Source organism: Hyaena hyaena, unplaced genomic scaffold (assembly GCF_003009895.1).
Source record: "Hyaena hyaena isolate Hyena2069 unplaced genomic scaffold, ASM300989v1 scaffold_85, whole genome shotgun sequence".
Taxonomy (NCBI): Eukaryota; Metazoa; Chordata; class Mammalia; order Carnivora; family Hyaenidae; genus Hyaena; species Hyaena hyaena.
Window position 1 is genome coordinate 2,476,264 of NW_024080717.1, and position 20,343 is coordinate 2,496,606.

A 20,343-nucleotide genomic window follows, 5' to 3' on the forward strand; every position below is an offset into this window, starting at 1 on the left:
GCATTCTGTTAAGTAAATTTGGAAGACTAGGTTTCAATTAAAATAACCAGACAGTGTGACCTAGCTCCCGTTTCTCCTTAATTTTTATCATTAAAGCCTTCATGTCCCCAAAGGCATCTGCTAAGCTTCCAAATGATTCTTTTCAGGAATGTTCATTCATTATTAATCAGGCTGCATGGTCAAGAGAGTATGTGATTATTTTAAAGAATATCCAAGAGATCCAATTACTAAAAACCGAGCACACTCTGGACAGATGTGGAAGTATAGAGAAAGGTTTTGTGAACAGTTTAATTCAATTTGCATGAATTCCACCAGGTGGGTATTTGGTGAAATTCAAAGTCTTCCCTGTTTCTCACTTTCCGTGTCAGGTCAAACATTTTAACTTAAGCACCCCTCGGAATAAATAAAGATGAAGTGGCAAGTTATTAAAAATATCTGTCATATTAATGAGTTGCTTAAAACTGGAGACTGGGGGCCTCAGCGTTTATCTGCATGTCATTTTTTTTTCCAGTCCGTCCCTCTGGTCCCTTAAAATTCGGTTGGCAGAAATCCTTAGTCGTCTGTCGCTGATAAAGTGAACGAATTTGAGGGTGCTGACAGTCGGAGGTTAACCACAGTGATATTTCAGAGGCATTACTTCTAGAATGTTATAGGACCTGCTCGTGTGTTATTTGTACTGTTGCTTTAAGAGCCACTCTGCATTTTGACTGCTCTCTGCCTCTGTTGTCATATCCATTTCCAGTCTTTCAGAATGCTGTTAAATTCAATCGGATCTCACCCTCCCCTGTGCATAGCTTCTTGCCCCAGTTTTATTGCACATTTACTGACTTGCCCCCCGTGTCTCCAATCAGCCAGGGTGCTAATCAGCGAAGGAGCGTTCGGGTGGGGTGTTTGTTCTGTAGTTTTGATAACTCAGAGCTAAATCCGAAACTACGGCTGAATGTGCAGACATCGGGTGCTTGTATCGTGTTATTGAAAACAGTCTATTTGTGGAGGATTCACCTTGAATATAGCATCCAGTTTCTATTTACCCAGGTTAATTTCCAAAGTTTCCCAGTTCCAAAGTTTTGAGTCCTCTGAAAGTCCATGTTTCTTGTGATCCAAGATAAAAACAGCATTCCATGGTTCTTAAAAAAAAAAAAAAAAAAAATTTCACCTGTGGTTCTAGAACAGGGATGAAGTCATAGCAAAAATCCAAATGGCAAGAAGTCCACTGAATCTTCATGACCCCTGTGAAGAGGGGATAGGAAATTGACTTGATCATGGTTCCAAAATGGAGGGTGCTTTAAAGGAAATTTATTCATAGGATCCAGGATGCTGTTATTCACAACACTTTCAAGGGGTTTCCCCCCCTTAAACCATTTTTTTGTGTGTGAATTGGCATAATATTTGTACAGTTCAGGTGGTGTGTATGTCAGCTCAGTCATGTTTTGGTAAATTTAGCATCACGCTTAGGTTCCACACCCCAGAGGATATTTAGGGGGGAAAAAAAATCAGAGGAAGTGCCTTGGGAATCGTCTGGGCAGTGGCTGAGAGCCACCTGGTAGTAACAGTTGACCACAGGCCACCCGGGGTTGGTATCCAAGTTTATCCCTTGGTCTAGTGACTCATGAATTTCCCTCCGAGTGATGGCCTTCGGAGCTGTACAAAGTGAGACTGAAAGTAAAATTTCTGGTGGCCGGAATGCATGCTCTATTTCATAATTAGAAAAATGATTATTGTTCATGGAGTTTGCAGGCATGGCAGGGAATGCCTGTAGGGAAGCACTGAGAGATGGGTTTGCCTTATGATTAAAATCTCAAAACTCCGTTAAGAGAAATTTGGAATTAAAGAACTCATGGTTGACGTGCCGGCAATCAAATATCTCCTTATTCACTTCTTGAGTCCCTGGGTGAACCTTCCATACTCTGGGGATTTCGGACTGGGAAGCCCGCTCACTGGCTTTGGCCACGGATGAAGCCGTGCAATGCGTGTCGTCTTCACAGGGGTACTGGGTGTTCCTTTGGGCTGTAGGTGACCTTCTCTGTGCCCTACCAGGAGTTGGGGGAGACGACAAGGAATACGGTTGTGAAATTCTAACATGAGCAAGCGAGCGGGATGATGGCGAGGCTTGTGACTGCACAGGCAGGCAAGGTTAAATGTTGTTTTTGCGTTGGCTTGCCCGGACGAGAGCTCTGCCTCTCCCTCACTTTAAAGGAGGAGGCGGAACAGATCTTCCATCTCGCTGGCCTGTAACAGTAATCTTTTAGGGCGCCCGCCCTGAGTCCCCCATTTCCCTTCTCAGCCCCCAACCTTGAACCTGAACTAAGTCCTGCTGTCCGTTCTCTTCTACTGGGGACCTTCTCCAGTCTGCTTCCCCCCACCCAGATCCCTCACCTTGGACCAAAGAAAGCCCTTTTCCCTCCAGGGAAGTCCTCTTCCTGGGGTGAGTTCTACCTGCCCAGGCAGCTGGTTCAGCCAGACCACCTTAGCCATCACCTGGTGCCAAGGTTCGATCATCCCCGCAGCCCTCGCTGCCAGCTGTCCATCTCTCTGTTGATTAATTTTCCTTCAGCCCACAAGGCGTGAGCCTCCTGACATCCAGGGTTAGCAATGGGGATTTCGAGGAGTAGGTGGGCATTTGGCTCAGGCCACCTGTTCGTTATTGGCCTCAAATGTAGACGAGGAGTGTTATCTCCGTGTGAGATTTGTGTGTGTGTGCGTGTGTGTGTGTCTGTGCGCGCGCATATGCACGCCCCGTCGGTCCCAGAGCTGATCCGACTGTACTGAAAGAATGGGAGGAATCCTGTAACTTTATTTATTTTTTAAATTTATTTGTTTTAATTTACATACAAATGAGTTTGCGTATATAATGCAATAATGATTTCAGGAGTAGGAATTAAGATCTTCAAATGAATATTTTGGTTCCTTTGTAAATATGATAGTGACCGCTGGCTTTGTGGTTTTCACCTAAAAGCTTTACTTTGTTAATTGTAAACATTTAAGACCCATCACGCTATGTATAGCCATCTTGTAAGACAATCCTTCTTTGTTGAATATGAAATCTCCAAAACAACAGTGGCCAGGGTTCTTGAGGTCTCTACGGGGTCCTGCTGTCCATCATCTTAAAAAACCAGAAAACAACAACAAGAAAATAAACATGAAACACAAAGCAATCTCCCAAAGGAAAAAGTGATCTGTGCTAGGAAGAGAAGCAAAGGCAGTTGCTAAGAGCAGCAGATAGTGCCAGTTCCTGGGATGGGAGGTGAGCGCGTGGGAATCAGGCTGAAGGAGCAGCTTGGGACCTTGGTCATGGCTGTGAGACAGGAGATAAGGCGTCCGTCAGGACTCGTGCTTTGGGCAGCTGGGCGCTGCTCTGTGTTTGAGCCTTTAAGGGAAGCGACAGGAAGAAGCTGTTGGTGCCAGAAGCATGTGGCCGAGATGAAACTGAGGGACAAAAGATTGGAGGGAAGAAATCATGTTAGGAGGTGGTTGTTTGTGTTTTGTTTTTGTGTGTTTGTGGGGGTGGGGAGGGTGGGTCATAGTCTAGGAATGCAGGAGAGACGATGTGGATCAACCCGGAAGGCAGTGAGAGCAGAGAGAGAGAAACCGATCAGAGAACTAGGGACTGAGTCGGACATGCCTTGGCTAGCGATTTGGATTTGGGGGAAAGAGCGTGTGGCTTCTTACTGAGGCTGTAACAAATGACAACCAACGTGATGGCTTCAACAGCGCTGGAGGTCCAGGTGTCTGCAGGCCTGTGTCCCTCCGGGAGGACGAGGGAAGAGTCTGTTTGCCTTTTGCAGCTTTTGGAAATGGCTCACATTCCCTGACTCGTGGCCCTTCCATCTTCAAAGCGAGGGCCATCGAGTCTTTTCTGCGTCTTATCGACCGGCTCTTCTCCGGTCATTTCCACATTGAAGGGCCCTGGTGATTGCATCGAGTCCACCTGGATAATGCAGGCTGAGCCCCCCATATTCAGCTCAGCAGTGGCAAGCTCGATTTCATCTGCAACCTGCGTTCCCCTTTGCCTTGTAACCTGACATACAGGTTCCGGGGATTAGGATGTGGCCGTCTTTGGAGCCCACGTATTCTGCCTCCCCCAGAGAGAGGGGGGATCGAATGTGTGGCGAGTTTCTGATTTGTAGTGATCGGGACGATGGAAGCACCAGGAGGTTTGCAGGGCAGACAGATTTGGGAGCGAGGCTGACGAAACCTAGGAGGGGTGCACTCTGAAGGTGGGCATTTACAGTAAATGAAGCAGAGAACCGTCAGTGCTGAGCTGGGCTTCTGGAGAAAGCTGGCGTTGCGAGGGACAAGCCCGGGAGTCGCTCTCAGAGAGGCTGTACGAGAAATGAATGAACAGCCTGGATGGCTTTTTAAACAATTGAGGTGTAATTGACATAGAACGTTGTATTCATTTCAGGCATGCGACACGGCTCCACATTTGTATCCACTGTGAAGTGATCATCACGCTAAGTCTAGTTAACATCCGTCACCACACAGTTACAACTTTTTTTCTTGTGATGAAAACTTTTAAGATGTACTCTCTTAGCAACTTCCAAATACGCGATACCGTTATTATTAGCTAGAGTCACCGTGCTGTACGTTACATCCCGACGACTTCTTTTACATCTGGAAGTCTGTACCTCTTGACCCTCTTTGATGACTTTTGGATGGAAGGCCAGATCCTTAGAAAACACCCAGGCTTTGATTCGCTGGAAGGAGAAGTCGGCAGTGGTTAGAGGAAAACCAGAAGAGTAGTTTTGGTGGCACGTAGAATGAGAGAGGGTGGGACGTGCACATTGTCACTTCAACCACAATACCCATTTATTAATTTTCCATGGTAAACCAGTGTTTTCCTCGGAAGTCTTGGATTTGTAAGAAAGTTTCTCCAAAACCTGTCTTGCACCGGCCCCTGTCCTGCTTAGGGATTGTTCCGAGTGAGGGCTGGAGGGAACTGGAGGGAACATCTGTGGACACACTCCCAGGGCCACGCAGCTAGTAGATAGCCGAGCTGCGCGTCACCCCAGACTGTCTGGCCGCCCATCCGGCTCTCTCCTTTCTCTCTATTCCATGCCTTGTTCTACACTACAAACCGTGGACAGGCAGAGGTGTGAGCTGTAAATTGTTGCCACTCCAGTTTGTTGCAAGGGGTTCCCAGGATTGCCCACATCCTCCTGTGAATGAGGACCACTCAGCCCATTAAGAAAAATGTTGAGCTATAGAATTTCCTGACAATGATATGCACATGTGATTTCCTTCCATTGTAGTGCAGGCTAAGAATCTCTCTCTCTCTCTCTCTCTCTCTCTCTCTCAAGCCTAGAAATTGAATTATGGAACTTAAGAAAAGAAAAAAAATAACATTTTCACACTCCCCCCCACCTGTTTGGTGAACCCCTGTTCATCTTCAAAAATCTTTCTCACATGTTGCCTCCTCCGGGAAGCTTTCCCATCTTTTCTCCCCCTAGCCTTTGGCACTTGTCTTTTGGTAATGTTGCATATGTTACATTGCATAGCAATTTGTTCATATTTCCTCTCCCCATAAGATCGACGAGCAGGGGCCAAGTATTGCCATTATTGTCCCAGGTCCGAGAACCTAGAGGGGCTTCGCTGTTTGGCGAAAGAATGAATGGTATTTTCATTTCTCAAAAAGGGGATTTCAAAGGAAGCTAGAAAACAAACGATGCGGATTATCTTTTTTAGGTGGGGGAATGGCACGCACGCTTACCAGTAACATGTTGTCGAGCAATATAGCAAAACATGATCTGCATAAAAGGAGAAAAAGTCAGATCCACTGTAGATAGCGAACCCGTAGCCCCTTCCTTTTTGGCAGCATATGGACGAAAGATCCAGAAAACTGGCTGAACCTCTCTGTGTACCCAGATATGCAGTCATGACTTAACACAATGAAACCAACATTTACAGCGCAGACAGTTGCACAAAGTGCTTGCCACGCCAAGCACTGAGGCAATAAAAGAAAAAAATCCTGTTCTGAGCAGCTGCTATTAAATCATTCTTACACGAAGTGCCCCTAAGCGCTCGACTCACATTATTTCCATTGATGTCAGGGTGAAATCCCATTGCATATCGTTTCTCGTTAGCATTCGAAACTTGTGCCCACTTGTCAGAGTCTTACTCTACCGCCGTTGCCGGTGTCGCCCGCGTGGCACTTTATTCATATCTCTTTGGGAGAGATTCTCATTGGCATTTTGTCCAGCTGTTTGCGTGTCTCTCTTCGACCACATGGGTGAGCAAAATGAGGTCCTCAGGCCCAATCCCGCTTGCTACCTGTTTTTTGTAAATCCGATGTTATTGGCCAGCCACACTCTCTCCCTCGAGTCTGGCGTGTGACCGCTTTTGCGTGCTACGGCAGTGGACTTGAGCGGCTGCGACAGATTCTGCCTGGCCCGCGACGCCGAAAGTATTTCCTGTCTTGCCCTATATAGAAAAAAAAAAAGTTCGCTGGCCTCTGTTCTCGTGTGTTGAGCGATCCTTCGGGCGGTGGTTATGTTACATTCTTTGAGGTGTTTTAACCCCAACACCTGGATGTTCATCAACTCCTTCGACGGATGTTTGAGTCCTACCTGTGTGGAGAGAGACCAACCAAGGTCCGGGGAGAAGGATTGCCGTGATGGACGGGCAGGTGGTCGTGGTGGTAGCAGGGGTGTTGGTTTTATGCGGGCTCACAAAGAAGGTGACCCTGAACCAGAGGGTCCTGAGGATTCCAAAGACCTGGCAAGGGTGCAGATGGGATGTGCTTGGCATGTTTGAGGAATCCGCAAAGAGGCCATGTGCCCAGAGCCGAACAAGGAGTAATGTGGGAGGAAATGAGGTCACCGTCTGAGTCTGTGTTCTCTGGGGCGTTATTCTGGTGCGTTTCTCTCCGAGTGAGATGGGAAGTCCCTGGAAGGGAGAGCAGAGAAGAGGCAGGCTCAGTCATGTTTTCACAGGATCTCTGGGGAGCGGTAGGTGGCATGAGTGAGCAGAAGCCAGGGGGCCCTTTGGAAAGGTATTCTCATAATCCAGGTAAGGCGCGATGTTGGCTGGCCCACGATCATAGAGCTGGGATAGCGGGGGCACCAGATGCCGGCTGCTCGAGCCAACACACTTCATGTCCTGGACTAAAATGTCAGCATTTCTACCAGGGTGCACAGTGGAATCACCTCTAGAAATTCTGATCGCACCACCGTGGGATGGAATCCTCACACCTACGTAAAAATACAGTCAGGACGGGGCGCCTGGGTGGCTCAGTCCGTTAAGCATCCGACTCTTGGTTTCGGCTCAGGTCATGATCTCGAGGTTCATGGGAGCGAGCCCCGTGACAGGATCTGCACCGACAGCACGGAGCCTGCTCAGGAGTCTCTCTCTCCCTCTGCCTCTGCCTCTCACCCACTCTCTCTCTCTCTCTCTCTCTCTCTCTCTCTCTCTCAAAATAAGTAAATAGACATTCTTTAAAAGTTACACTCATCAGAGCTCTCCAGACAGAATTGGGGCTCATCCCTCTGTTGAGATCCATCAGTAGGTGTTCTCGTTTCACCTGCGAGCAAAGCCGACCAGAAGGGCTACGTTTTCCCTTTAATGTACGTTCTTCTGGTGGGAAGAGAGAAGTTCGATTTAGAGATAATTCTATTTTTCCGTGATCAACCAAAATAATGATTAATAGGGAAACCCTTTCAATTTCTTCCAAGCCGTCCGCCAGAAGAGGTGGCCGGGACCGAGCGGAGATGGCAGGTTTCTCACAACGGCAGCCCCGGGATCTCCACTGCAGGCCGTGGCAACACGAGCAAGCTTTTGATATTTCAAATCTCAGCTGCCCGCTTCGTCTTTCTCATGTAGTTCATATTGGCGAATGGCTGAAGATCTTTTAAAGATACTGGGCTCCTCTGAACCCAGCCGTTCTTTGATTTTTGACACACTCAGTGCATCCTTGACGCTTTTAATGATCGCTTCCCATTCAGGGTGTTGGCAGCATGAGCCTTAAGCTCAACCAGAGCACCACGTGGTACTTCCGAGGGCTGCTGTTTCAGAAAAGGGGCAGCGTGGTCGAGAAATCTAGAATTTTGTAAATAAATGGAGGTGTGACCACAAAAGGGCCGATTGTCAGAATCGCTAAACCCAGCTGTGGATGTGAAGCCTTCCCATAAAGCCGGCCCAGAACCCCCCCCATCCCTCCTCCCCCAGGGTGATTTGAACCTGGCGTCCCCTGAGCCGCGCTATTCTCCCACAGCCCGCAGTGGGCTGCATCTAATATGCCCGGCGCTGCTCCGCAGACCTCTGCTAATGGTCTTGAAAGGGAGAGGGTTCAAAGAGGCTTGGTTCCCAGGCCTGCTAATGAGCGCGAGGCCTCTTCCCCGTTAATGAACCGGCGCTTATGTGGGATTCTTTCCCCTGCCCTTTTTGAAGGGAAGGCAGGCAAGAGTTCACAAAAGCAGCCGGTCTTCGGGGTGAGGGGAGCGCGCAGCCGAGCCACCCGAAGGCAGCTTGGCGGGGGAGCAGCAAAGCTGGCGGAGGCCGTGCCGGGGCCAACGCGGCTCTGGGTGTGAGGCTGGATCCCCTGCCAGCCCAGCCTGTCGCTGGCGACAGAGACGGGCCCTTGATGGGAGTTTTTTGGCCGGGAGGGCTGCGTGGGGTCCCCTCGCAGTGACGCGACTGACTTGCAGTCGTTACCGTTGTTAAAAACTTACCGGATGCCGATCGAAGCCCCGAGAATCCTTGTTCTGATTGACTAAATCGTTCTGAGTCATGGGTACCCAGGCTCACCACGGCCACCGAAAAGACCCGCAGATGTTTTTCCCCGCTTCTCTCTGCCCACCCACATCACGCCGCGGGATGAAACAATAGAATTACTCAGGAGAGTAACGCACATATGCCAGAAAAATTGCCTCTATCACAATCACCTCTGCGAAAGTCCGTGTTTTTCCTCGGGAATCTGTTTTGGAAGCTGACATCCCGTATTTAAGCATTATCGTTTCCGGCGGGGCCGTGCGTTTGATTTCATGCACGTTTCATGCCCATTTCCACGAGAAGTGCCTTTCTACTTCTCTGAACCCCGCTTTGGTATCGTAGAGCGAAAAATCCCGCAGACACCTACACATTCACGTGTAAGTTCATCGATTCAGAGTCCTGAAAGACTCTGGCTCCTTAATTAACATGTCAACATTTTAATTCTCAACACAAGGTAAAAGTTGGCCGGGACCCACTAAGGTTATTGTGATTAGATACAAATTATGGAAATTACCATTTCAGTAACTTGCCAGTTTGGAGGAAAACCTTTTAACCCGCACAGTTGCAAAGACAACAACAACAAAATTGCAGCTTTCAGGGACGGGAACTTGGAGCAAATGTTAGTTGGCGTGCTGGCGCAGGGTGTTTCTCCCCTCCTGATCCCCCCCGTGTGCACAGAGAGAGATTTATTTGGAATGCACACACATTTTACCCTTCCATGACCCGCGTTTGGAATTATTTTGAGACGCGTTCAAAGCTGACAGCCCCCCATAGCTGACCTCCTTGCGCCTAATCAGATCTTGCGTTCTGTTTCCAGATAGCTGATCAGCGTCCTTGGATTTTGCTGATGACCCAGGAGAGCTTTGCCTGAAGATGGAAACACTGGAATCGGAGCTGACCTGCCCTATTTGTCTGGAGCTCTTTGAGGACCCTCTCCTGCTGCCCTGCGCTCACAGCCTCTGCTTCAACTGCGCCCACCGCATCCTGGTGTCACACTGCGCCACCAACGAGTCCGTGGAGTCCATCACCGCCTTCCAGTGCCCCACCTGCCGACATGTTATCACGCTCAGCCAGCGAGGTCTAGACGGACTCAAGCGCAACGTCACCCTGCAGAACATCATCGACAGGTTCCAGAAAGCGTCTGTGAGCGGGCCCAACTCGCCTAGTGAGACCCGCCGGGAGCGGGCGTTCGACGCCAACACCATGACCTCGGCCGAGAAAGTCCTCTGCCAGTTCTGTGACCAGGATCCTGCCCAGGACGCTGTGAAGACCTGTGTCACTTGTGAAGTGTCCTACTGCGATGAGTGCCTGAAAGCCACTCACCCAAACAAGAAGCCCTTTACAGGCCATCGTCTGATTGAGCCAGTTCCGGACTCGCACATCCGGGGGCTGATGTGCCTGGAACACGAGGATGAGAAGGTGAATATGTACTGTGTGACCGATGACCAGTTAATCTGTGCCTTGTGTAAACTGGTTGGGCGGCACCGCGACCATCAGGTGGCAGCTTTGAGTGAGCGCTATGACAAATTGAAGGTCAGTCCGATCCGCCTTAAGCCAACCCCTCTCTGCCAGCAAATGTCATGGAAATAAAAAGTGTATTCACCGCTAGCTACGTGGCAGGTGAAGGTTTTCTCTTCACCTTTGTTATCTGATTCGTTTTAGCACGTTTTCTGGCAGCGTAGAAACGTTGCACAATCAGGGTATCTGGTGAAAGTTGACTGCTGCTCGTAATTTTAGCGTTGTCAAGGTGAGGGCGGATTTGCAACATCTGGATCGTTTTCACCCCTTGCCGTTTTGGGGGAGAGAGAGAGAAGGAAAGAAGGAATGGCAGATAAAATCTGGCTTTGGGCATTTTGGGGGGGGCGGCATTCAGTTTTCTTCATTCATCCAGGAAAGCTAATTTCACCCGAATTGTACCTGTATCTAGTTACCCGCATAAACGAAAGGACGCAAGGAAGACAGCCTATAGCAAACGTGGGATTTTAGAGGACATGAGACCTTTCGTTTCTCTTGTGAGTGATATCTGGCTTACTGGTGAGCTAGAGTGTGCTGACCGTCTCCGGTTTCACGGAGTTCCTTTTCGCTTAGGCTTTGTCATCCGGAAGGTTACGGGCGAGACTGTTTGAACTTCCCCTTTTAACATGAAATTATTAACCTAACTCCAGCTCAGGGAGCGATAATTAATATGACTCTACGTCAAATTAAAAAATCACTCTCTAAATATGGATAGAATGCACCAGGGAAGAAATAAGTCAGGTCTCCAGATGTCTGCTCAACTTCAGGCGACGGTGGGTCTAATTATGGCAAACTCAGCCGAGAGTTTGCTCTGATAGTGAGGTAACTATGCTCACCAGTCAGTTTTAGATCACAAGACGCCAATTAAAAGGAAAGGAAGTATAAATTAAGAGCTTTGAGTAAATATATATTGAAGTCCTTCCTCTCAGGAAAAACACACACCGTGTTGTTGAGCAAACAGAAAATGAATCACATGATTAAGAACACTATCCCTCGGAGCGCACAATCACCTGTCAATGAATGGTTCCTATCACTTTTCCTTAGCTGATGGGTGGTTGTGTTTACCGGGACCTCATGGTTTATTTTGTGACGCTGGGAGTAATGGACCACACCTGTGACTTGGTCTGGCTGTGTCTTGAGACACTGAGGGAAATTGATGAACTGCAGTGAATCCGGCTTCAGAATGTCACTTGGGGAACGACACCTCTCCCAGGCAGCATGCCTCACTTTTAAGTGTCCAAGGGCTACTGGTGTCCATCTGGACACATGGAGAGGAAGTTGAGCCCGAGGACTTAGGTGCTGGGGGCAAGGGGAGATGGAGGCTACCTGGGTTTCTAGTGTGCACATAACTGATAATGGCAATCAGTCTTAGAAACCAAGATGACCATTTCCCCCCCGTTTTGGTGGGGGACAGAATGTTTAGGATGGCCAGACATAGGTGGTTTTGTTTTCCAAAATGTAAACATGGTGGACGGGGTCTCGTCTTTATCACAAAATGTTCCTCTGACTGGATCGACACTGCCTTTTAATGATCGCTTGTTACAACACCGCAGTGAAATTCGATATTCGGCAACCCCCCAGACTTGATAGTTAAACTTGGTAGTCAGGTTCTGCTCATTATTTGTGTACTATCAGAGGGGAGTTATTCATTATTTACGGAACATCTCCGAATGTATGAGGAGATACCATCATGCTCTAAGCCCTTGTTGTGATGAAAATGGCAACTCTTCAATTAGGAGCCTTGCACACTTGTCTGATCAAGCCAGTGGGTTAGCAGTCGTTGATAATTGTCAGGCCCTCCTGGTGACGGTATCAATTAATGAAGCAGTATATTTTATCTTCTAATTACAGAAGCGTGAGCTTATAAACAGCACCCAGCACACCAAAGCACATTTACAGTCACTGAACAAAATATGCTTATGAGCATTTATTTACAGCCTTTTCACAAAATGTGCTTGTGAGCATTTAAACCGATAACATGCCAACGTAGCAGGGTTGCTCCGAAACACACCATTAGAATAAAAAAGTCGTAAGAATACCCTGACATGTGGAGTGTCTGTGAAATTTCAGTTATCACATGATTATGAATGTGCGTACTTCTTTGTTTTTGCTTAAAACCCAAGCCTGGCATGGATGTTAATTTTTGAAGAAACTAATGGCATATTGAAAGGACCAAAACTTAGAAAGGGAGTTTTGGCCAATTATTACTTTGGTCCAAACAAGTGATGATGTGGAAACAGAAAGCATGGAGAAATGGGGGGATGCTTTCATTGAAAAGACGATAGATGTGCTTTACTTACTTGGATGTGTAGGGATGCAAGGGTCTCCTATTGAAAAACGTGTGTGTCCTGTTAAAGTCCGTCATTTGAAGACGGGAATTCTGCAATGATGACAAAGAACAATTATTTCTTAAACCTCAAGGGGCATTTTTACTCATAGTAGGTCTCGGTATACAAATGTTTATATAAAGAATTGGAGTACACTTTTGTACATCTCTTTGTAGGCTCAGAAGGGAAAAAAAGCATAGAAATCCCAACACGTAGAATTCACACAAATAAAATCTTCCACGTCTCTTAAAATAGCATCATGCCAGTAATCTAGTGCTTTTGGAGACTGTGCGTTGGGAAGCACTCATCAAATATTGAAGCAAAGAGAAAATTAAACCAGCATTTCCTGAACTCTATTTTTAAGATAAAGAGAAAAGTCTTCCTGCCAAATGCACGTCTCTAAATGGAGCGTGTCCTAATGTGGACTTTCTTGCGTCGTTTTAATTGAATTTGAAGAAGCCTCTCAGTGCCCCAGATCCGGATTAAAAGTTTGATTTGTGAGCCACATAACAGATAAGAGAATTTAATAGAATGGATTGCAGAGTTACCAAGGAATTACAATAGCATTAATTTCACTTTTTTCTGTTCCAACATACAGTGTGGGAGCTCTTGTTTCTTTTCTCTAGTTATACCTATAAAAATATACAAATGGAGAGAAATTGACCTTGCTTTGCCCTTCAACTTCAGCATGGACCCACTTCAAGTTAGCTGATGCTGAAGGTCCAAACCATTGTTTTGCATTTCTGACTCTAAAGGCTGGCTGAGGGAGTTTATTTGTATAATGTCCGTTTCAATGGCTCATCCCAGTGGAATTTGGTCACAGCTTGATAAAGGTTCCAATTAAAGCTCAGCCTTCCTGTGTACGCCTTCTCATCTGGGGGTCAAGACAAGGGATTTCCACTGTTGGGTTTCATTTATAGAGTGTAAGCTTCTATAATTTTAAAAGTCCTTTACTTTATTTGCAACTGGGAACGGTGTAAGTGGATGCATAGCTAGACTATTTTCTCTTAGAATTTTTATCACTTGTCCCTTCTTTGAAAATAGTCGCAGGCAGGGTGCCTGGGTGGCTCTGCTGGTTGACTGTCCAACTGCAGCTCAGGTCATGATCTCACGGTCTGTGAGTTCGAGCCCTGCGTTGGGCTCTGTGCTGACAGCCTTCTTTGGATTCTGTGTCTCCCTCTCTCTCTGCCCCTCTCTTGTTGATGCTCTGTGTGTGTGTCTCTCTCTCTCAAAAATAAAATAAACATTAAGAGCTACCATTTATAAAAAAAAGAAGAAAAGAATCACAGGCATAATGCAGGTTCCATTGCAAGTGTGTGTGTGTGTGTGTGTGTGTGTGCGCGCGCGTGTGTGTGTGTTAACATGGCATATCCGTGGCATGGATAGAGGCCAGGGATGCTACTACGTCTTACAAATGTGCAGGATGGACTCCCACCGCATAGAGTTGTCTGGCCCCGAATGTCAATAGTGCCCAGGACAAGAAGGCCTGGTCAGTAATGAAGAATCTAGTGTTCATCACTGTATTAATTTGCTAGGGCTACCGTAACAAGGGGCCACAAGCAGAGTGACCTAAACAACAGAAGTTTATTGTCTCACAGTTCTGGAGGCAAGAAGCCCAGAACCAAGGTGTGAGCAGAGTTGATTCCTCCCGAGGGCTGCGAGGGAAGGGATGTGCTTGTCTTTGTGTTCAGATTTCCCCTTTTTATAAACACACTAGTCATACTGCAGAACGGGCTCACTGTCCCCCAGTATGACCTCATCATAACTAATTACATCTGCAATGACCCTATTTCTAAATAAGATCACACTCTGATGTATTCGGGAGTTAGGGGTTCAATGTGTGAATTTGGGGAGGGGCACCATTCAACCCACAACCATTGCTTACTTCAGTGTATACCTAATTATCTAGTCAGTTGAACACATATTCTCTCCCCATCAAGGATTGAATCCCCTCACGTTAGGCAGAGCTCCCTGGCTCACACTGCCCTGACACCCACCAAAGAATGAACTATTAACCCTACATGGACATTTTAATTTAAAGCCATAATAATACTGCAGATATCCATTCTTCTACGTGACAAAGCAATCTCATATCTAAATGAGAGCAGAGCCAGGCATTACACAATATTCTACCCAACTGGACATGAACCATTATTCTGGACCCTATCGCATTTCGTTGGCTCAAAGGCTATGAACTTTGATAAACTAGATTTTGACTAATTGTGCAACGATTCACATCACATACATGATGGGCAGTTGATAGACCATTAGACCCATTGTTTCATTTCCCCTCCAGTCAACCATATCTGGCACCCAGGTGGTTTTTTAACGGGCCACCAAAAAAAAAGGTACGCTCATATATGCTTGATAAATGAACAGGCACAGCCTCCTTCCTTCGTGGCACTCCTGGGCTAGCAGAGAACTCCAGACAGGTCAGTATTGTCTCTGTTTTGTGGTGGAGGGAGGAACAGTGTGCCCATAGCGGCGACACCGATCCCAAACCTGAACGATGGACCCAGAAGAGGACCATATGACACTCACCCTTCCAAGCCTTTAATTAGAAAACGTTGAATTTCATAGATGTCTGTAACTTCCCTGGTATTAGTCATTCTTTTTTATTGTTATCTCCTGCAACATCTCTTGTGCAGCCCTGTGTAAGGTTTCAAGCTGGTTCACAATAATCCCAGGCTAGATTTTAATCTAAAATATGGGTATGCCTTCTGACATTTCACCACATGCCGGTGGAGTGTGTGTGGAAGTCAGACATATGTCTTGTAAAACGGCTTGGTTGTATGCGACCTCAACCGGTTCTAACTGGCCCCTTTAGAATGCAATTCCGCCTGTGTTTTTCTCAGTCTGCAACATATATTTAAAGTCCCCGTGTGATTTTAAAAAAAAATGTGGTTTCCAAATATTTGTAAATTACCTTAAGCCTCTATTTTAATTTTCTCAGTTTGGTATCCCCAAGGATTTGTGATACACGGAGTACAAGAAAACATCTCCAGGGATAAGTTTTTAACAGTAAGCTCAAGGCCACATCCTTCTCCCTGAAGAATCTTCTCTCCCTTCCGTCATGTGCGGAGAGGAAGGTCTTTTCGCCTGATGCTTTAGTATTATTGGAACCATTTTCAGTAAGTTTAGAGGGTTCCGGAAGATGCACAGACAAGTCTACGAGGTACCTTTTAGTCATGTGGCTGTGGAAACAGATGTAATTCTTGGGTACATGGCTTACTGTTCAAAAAATGGGGCCAAGTGTGTAGTTACTTACGGAGACACTTGGGAGAAGAAAATAAGGTGTTCCATGTAAGCCCTCCGTGCCGTGCCGGGCGCCGAGGAGGCCCGCGATGTATGTTAGAACACAGCGGTGTCTACTGGGACCTAGAGGGGTAGGATGGTGTGGTCTAATGGTCACGGTGTGGACTTTGGAAGTAGACCGGCCTGCCTGTTATTTGTTAATACTGTTTGTGTTGTTCGTGTGTGAGATAAGGGTCCACGTTACCGTGTGAATGTGTTCTGTAGTTTCGTTTCCAGAGCACCTGGCAAAACGCAGAGGCACAACAATAAATATACACTTGTTGGTGGACGTGTCCAGAATTGACGGGTTAGAGAAGGCCGTTTCAGGATTTGGAGGAGGAAAAGATGACTGGTTTGGAGTAGGCAAGAAACCTTGCTTCAGGGTGGTGGGTTTTCAGCTACCATGACAGATCGGTGGCTTATGCATCAAAGAAGAGAGAGGCCCTTCCTCGGGAGTGAGGCCAGCAGAGGCCTGTTGGCAGGAATCTGCAAGATAGTTTAGGGATTCTAGACGGCGCTGGCTGGAGCCTTGGGCGCCGACGGAGGGGCCAGGAGAGAGGATGCTGGAAGAGTCCTGTTGGGGTAAGATTCTGAAAGCCTTCTGCGTGCCAAGCTAAGAGTGTGGGTCATTTTTACTCTTCTCTGTAAGGTAACACTGAAGTCATTTTGTTTTTGCGAGGGAGGCTTATGTAACGTACATTTTCTGAAGGTAAAGTCAAATGAACATACAGGCGTCCACAGAAGAAGCAGGGAGGGAAAAGACATCCCCATGACTTCAGAATCTGTGGTCTCTCTTTTTAAAAAATTTTTAAAAATGTTTTCTTTATTTTTGAGAGAGTGCAAGCAGGTGAGGGGCAGAGAGGGGGGGACACAGGATCCACAGCGGGCTATGAGCTGTCAGCACAGAGCCCCATGTGGGGCCCGAACTCACAAACCGTGAGATCGTGACCTGAGCCAAGTCGGACACAACCGGCTGAGCCACCCAGGCGCCCCCAATGTGGTCTCCTTGTTAATTGGCGAAGTGAAGTAGTATCCCAGCTCAAAACCCCCCACACTGTCAACAGAAATGTGCAAAGGCGGGAGAGTCAGTGTCTTGCCCAGGAAGACTGAGAAGAAATAAGACGGTGTCACCACCAGTCGGATCTTGGATCCAGACAGAAATGTGATTCCTTTCCTCCTTTCCTAGTGCAGCGCAATGCACTGGTGATGCGTGTACTGATTTCTTCTGGCTTTTTTATTCCATGTAAGCAGGATGCCGTTCAAGCCTCGGAACGCCTGCTGTAAACCCAAGTAGTGATTTAGAGCCAGAAGCCACCTTGGAGCTCACGTTATTTCATCCCCCTTCTGCAGATGATAATATTAGGTCTGAGAGCGGTAAAAGGAGTTGCCCGCAACCACCCAGAGAGGTGGAAGCATCTGGGCTGGACATGGCTTCCTGCTGCCCGGTCTCTCCCGTGTCCCTTCAGCCCTGCTGCAGCTGGCAGTGCCGGCCCAATGGCATTGCCTTCCAGCGCTCCAGGCACTCCTCTGGGTCCTTTTGAGGCGTTGAGACTAAATGCACTGATTCTATAGTGAGTTTGAACACACACCTGGCCTGGCTATCAGCCACCGTCGTGGATGTACCCCCATGCAGTCATTTTCTACCACTGCACTAGTGTAGACTGGGTGGCCTTGAAGGGCCAGACCTCTTGCCAAGAGATGGGTTCACATGGATGGACCCAGATGCCCTTGGGGACACCACAGAGAAAAGGAGATGCTCACGTGGAAACTCAAGAATTATAATTGCAGCTTAAGTGGGCGCATTACTTTCCCTCTTAGGGTCATTATTTTTAAAGTTTATTTATTTTGAGAGAGAGAGAGTGAGAGAGATAGTCTGAGTTGTGGGGCGGGGGGCGGGGGGGAGAGGCTCGGAGAAAGAGAGAGAATCCCAAGGAGGCTTCACGCTGCCAATGCAGAGCTGAGTGCGGGGCTCAAACCCATAAGCCGCGAGATCATGACCTGAGCCAAAGTCAAGAACTGGATGTGTAACTGACTGAGCCACCCAGGCACACCCCCCACCCCACCTTAGGGTAACTTTTTTCCTGAATGTTTTCACATACAGATTAACAATTGAATTTTATTGAAATATATTACCTGAGTAAACGTGAGGAGTATCTGAGCGTGGTATTTGGATTTAAGTCGAAAAGTTTTGAAAGAGTGCATTTCATCGTGACCAGTTACCAAGTTAAAGCTAGTACAATCTGCTGAAATTACATTAGCCCAACCTTCCATTTTTTCGAGGCTGTGATAGTCAAAATTCTCCTTCCTTCTGTGTCATTGACAAATCATGAATCAAGTCCTTTGAAAGAGTGGTAGATTTTTCAATCCCGGATAAGTAATAAAGAAGACACGAGTGGCCTGAGAATGTGAATGTGGCTAAAGATTTTATTTCTTCTCAGTATGTGACGTAAGCATTCTGGAAAAATCGGATAAAACGGCGTTTGCAAAATCCCCTTGAAACTTACTCACTTGCTGTTTTGTGCTTTGGGGCGTGATATGTAAGGTCTTTGCCTACCCGTGAGGATAGGTTTGAAGCAGACAGAGGAAACACATTTTACATTTCTTGTCAAAAAGGAAAATGCTTGTAAAGTGCCCAGCATGGTGATTGGCACATAGTAAGCGTTCCATGAACGTGAGGTATTATTACATCTGGGCATTTACTGTTACAGTAAAGGCTTCGTGGGTGTAATCCAATCACGGATTTCGTGACAGTATCATAAATTACTCAGTGGTTATAGGGTCGATTTGTGTTTCTGGCTGACATGGGAAACTAAACAACCTTCAGGGGAATTATAATTGAGTGGAAACTTTGATTTGTCCTTCTTTCTAAACCAAGCTAGGCAGTAAAATGGACTTTTAAGAAGCAGTAAGTGGTAGACTCAAAGAAATGGCTTTAAGAACAGGCACCATTTTGAAGTCCAGTCCGTGGGGGATGAGCTAGTCTTTTGTGCTCCTGGTTTATCTGATAGAATCAACACTGTGGGTGTTGACACAGAACCTATGACTGTGTCCTAGGAAAAAGAAGCCGGCTCAAGGTTATGTCATGACTGTCACATTTAGACACATAGAGGCAGATGATATGGATATAGATGACGTGACACGTAGACAGCCTGGACCAGTCACAAGCTCAGTGGGCCGACTTTCTTTCTTGTGTGAGGGAAGGATAGAGCAAGCCGGCCTTGGCCTCTGTTAGTAGCCGTGTCCCTTAGAATGGGAAGAAGAGGTTTTGGTATTTATTGGTTAGGGCTAGGAGAGGAAGAAAGCTCAGAAGGAGCTCGCAGGAGGAGAAGGCTTGGAGCTAGCTCCTCCATGATAGTGGCCCTGGGGGGTTTTGTTCTCTGTGCTTCCTGCCGTGCCAGGGGGACAGAATGCCGAGACCAGAGACCAGCAGGGTTTTCATCTGCTTCCTCCCTTCTGTCCTCTTTACTGCTTATGAGGAGGAGGGATCAGTAAAATAATGGCTTTTATTCTCATTGATATAGACTAGGTTAGTAAGAAAACAGTATGGAAATCATGAAAAGCTTCTACTCCTTTTGTACCTTTATACATGATCTTTTCCCCCCATCTGTTGTATCAAATCCTACTTTTAAAAAGAAAGAAAGAAAAGAAGCCTTGTTTATTCACCCAATGACTATTTGTAGCTAATGAGATTAGCACTGGGTAAACTCCGGGAATGCAGAAACCAAGAGAAGTGTAGATGTAATGATAACATGTGATAAGAGTATATGAAAGGAACTATGAAGAGAAGTGCATGAAACTCAATCCATGAGATAGTTCTTCATATGGATAAGAGCGAAAAAGTGCTGCCTTAGGTGTTGCTATCTGGAAATTGCCTAATTCCAGAAGGTGCAGTGGAGACACGTTTCCGTGAAAAGCCACATGCGGAGGACAAGCAGTGACCTTTGCACCACGCATTCCTTTGGAGTGGCAGGAAAGGGCAAGATATGAGGGCCCCAATCCGTAATAAAATCTGGGCCAGACCCTTTCTTATTTATTGAAGGTCTGCTATTCACGGGCTGGCCTGGGAGCTTTTCTCACATGCTTTTCCTTGGCGGTCTCCGCGTCCTTCCTGAACAGGGCTAATAGGTCAGGTAAATAGCCAGGCTCAGAAGCAGTGTCTGTCATTTCCACTCTGGGGGAAGTGCTCCTGTGTCCCCAAGCCAGCTGGTGGGCTGGCTTTATCTGTTGGGGGTTTTTACGAACGTCAGCGCTAGGGTGAATATCCTGGCCTGGTAGAGCGAGAAGTTTATCCCTCCCTCCTTTGACCCTTGACATGGCTGTTCAGACCGCTGCTTGGCATGGCCTGTTGCTTCTGGAAGATCTAGGAGACCTAAGGTACCCGTTCAAACCCCACTCAAGGAACTTGCTCAGAGAGATCCTTTTCTGGCCCCCAGGGGCCAGAAATTCGATTCGATTCGATTTGATTGCTGAATCGAGCTCTAGAGGGCTCTAGCAAAAAAGG

At 47.0% G+C, this 20,343-nt stretch overlaps 1 protein-coding gene across 5 annotated transcripts in view; it reads left to right on the top strand.

Moving 5' to 3' along the window:
* The window catches only part of MID1 (midline 1), a 157,272-nt gene that overhangs the window by 38,168 nt on the left and 98,761 nt on the right, over positions 1-20,343 (top strand). For 4 of the 5 annotated variants that reach the window (XM_039234265.1, XM_039234266.1, XM_039234264.1 and 1 more), the window contains exon 2: positions 9,524-10,239. In XM_039234265.1, coding sequence (XP_039090196.1) covers positions 9,580-10,239 — 660 coding nt within the window. In that variant the 5' untranslated portion in view covers positions 9,524-9,579. The remainder of the gene's footprint in view (positions 1-9,523; positions 10,240-20,343) is intronic. The other variant, XM_039234267.1, reaches the window with a different exon arrangement.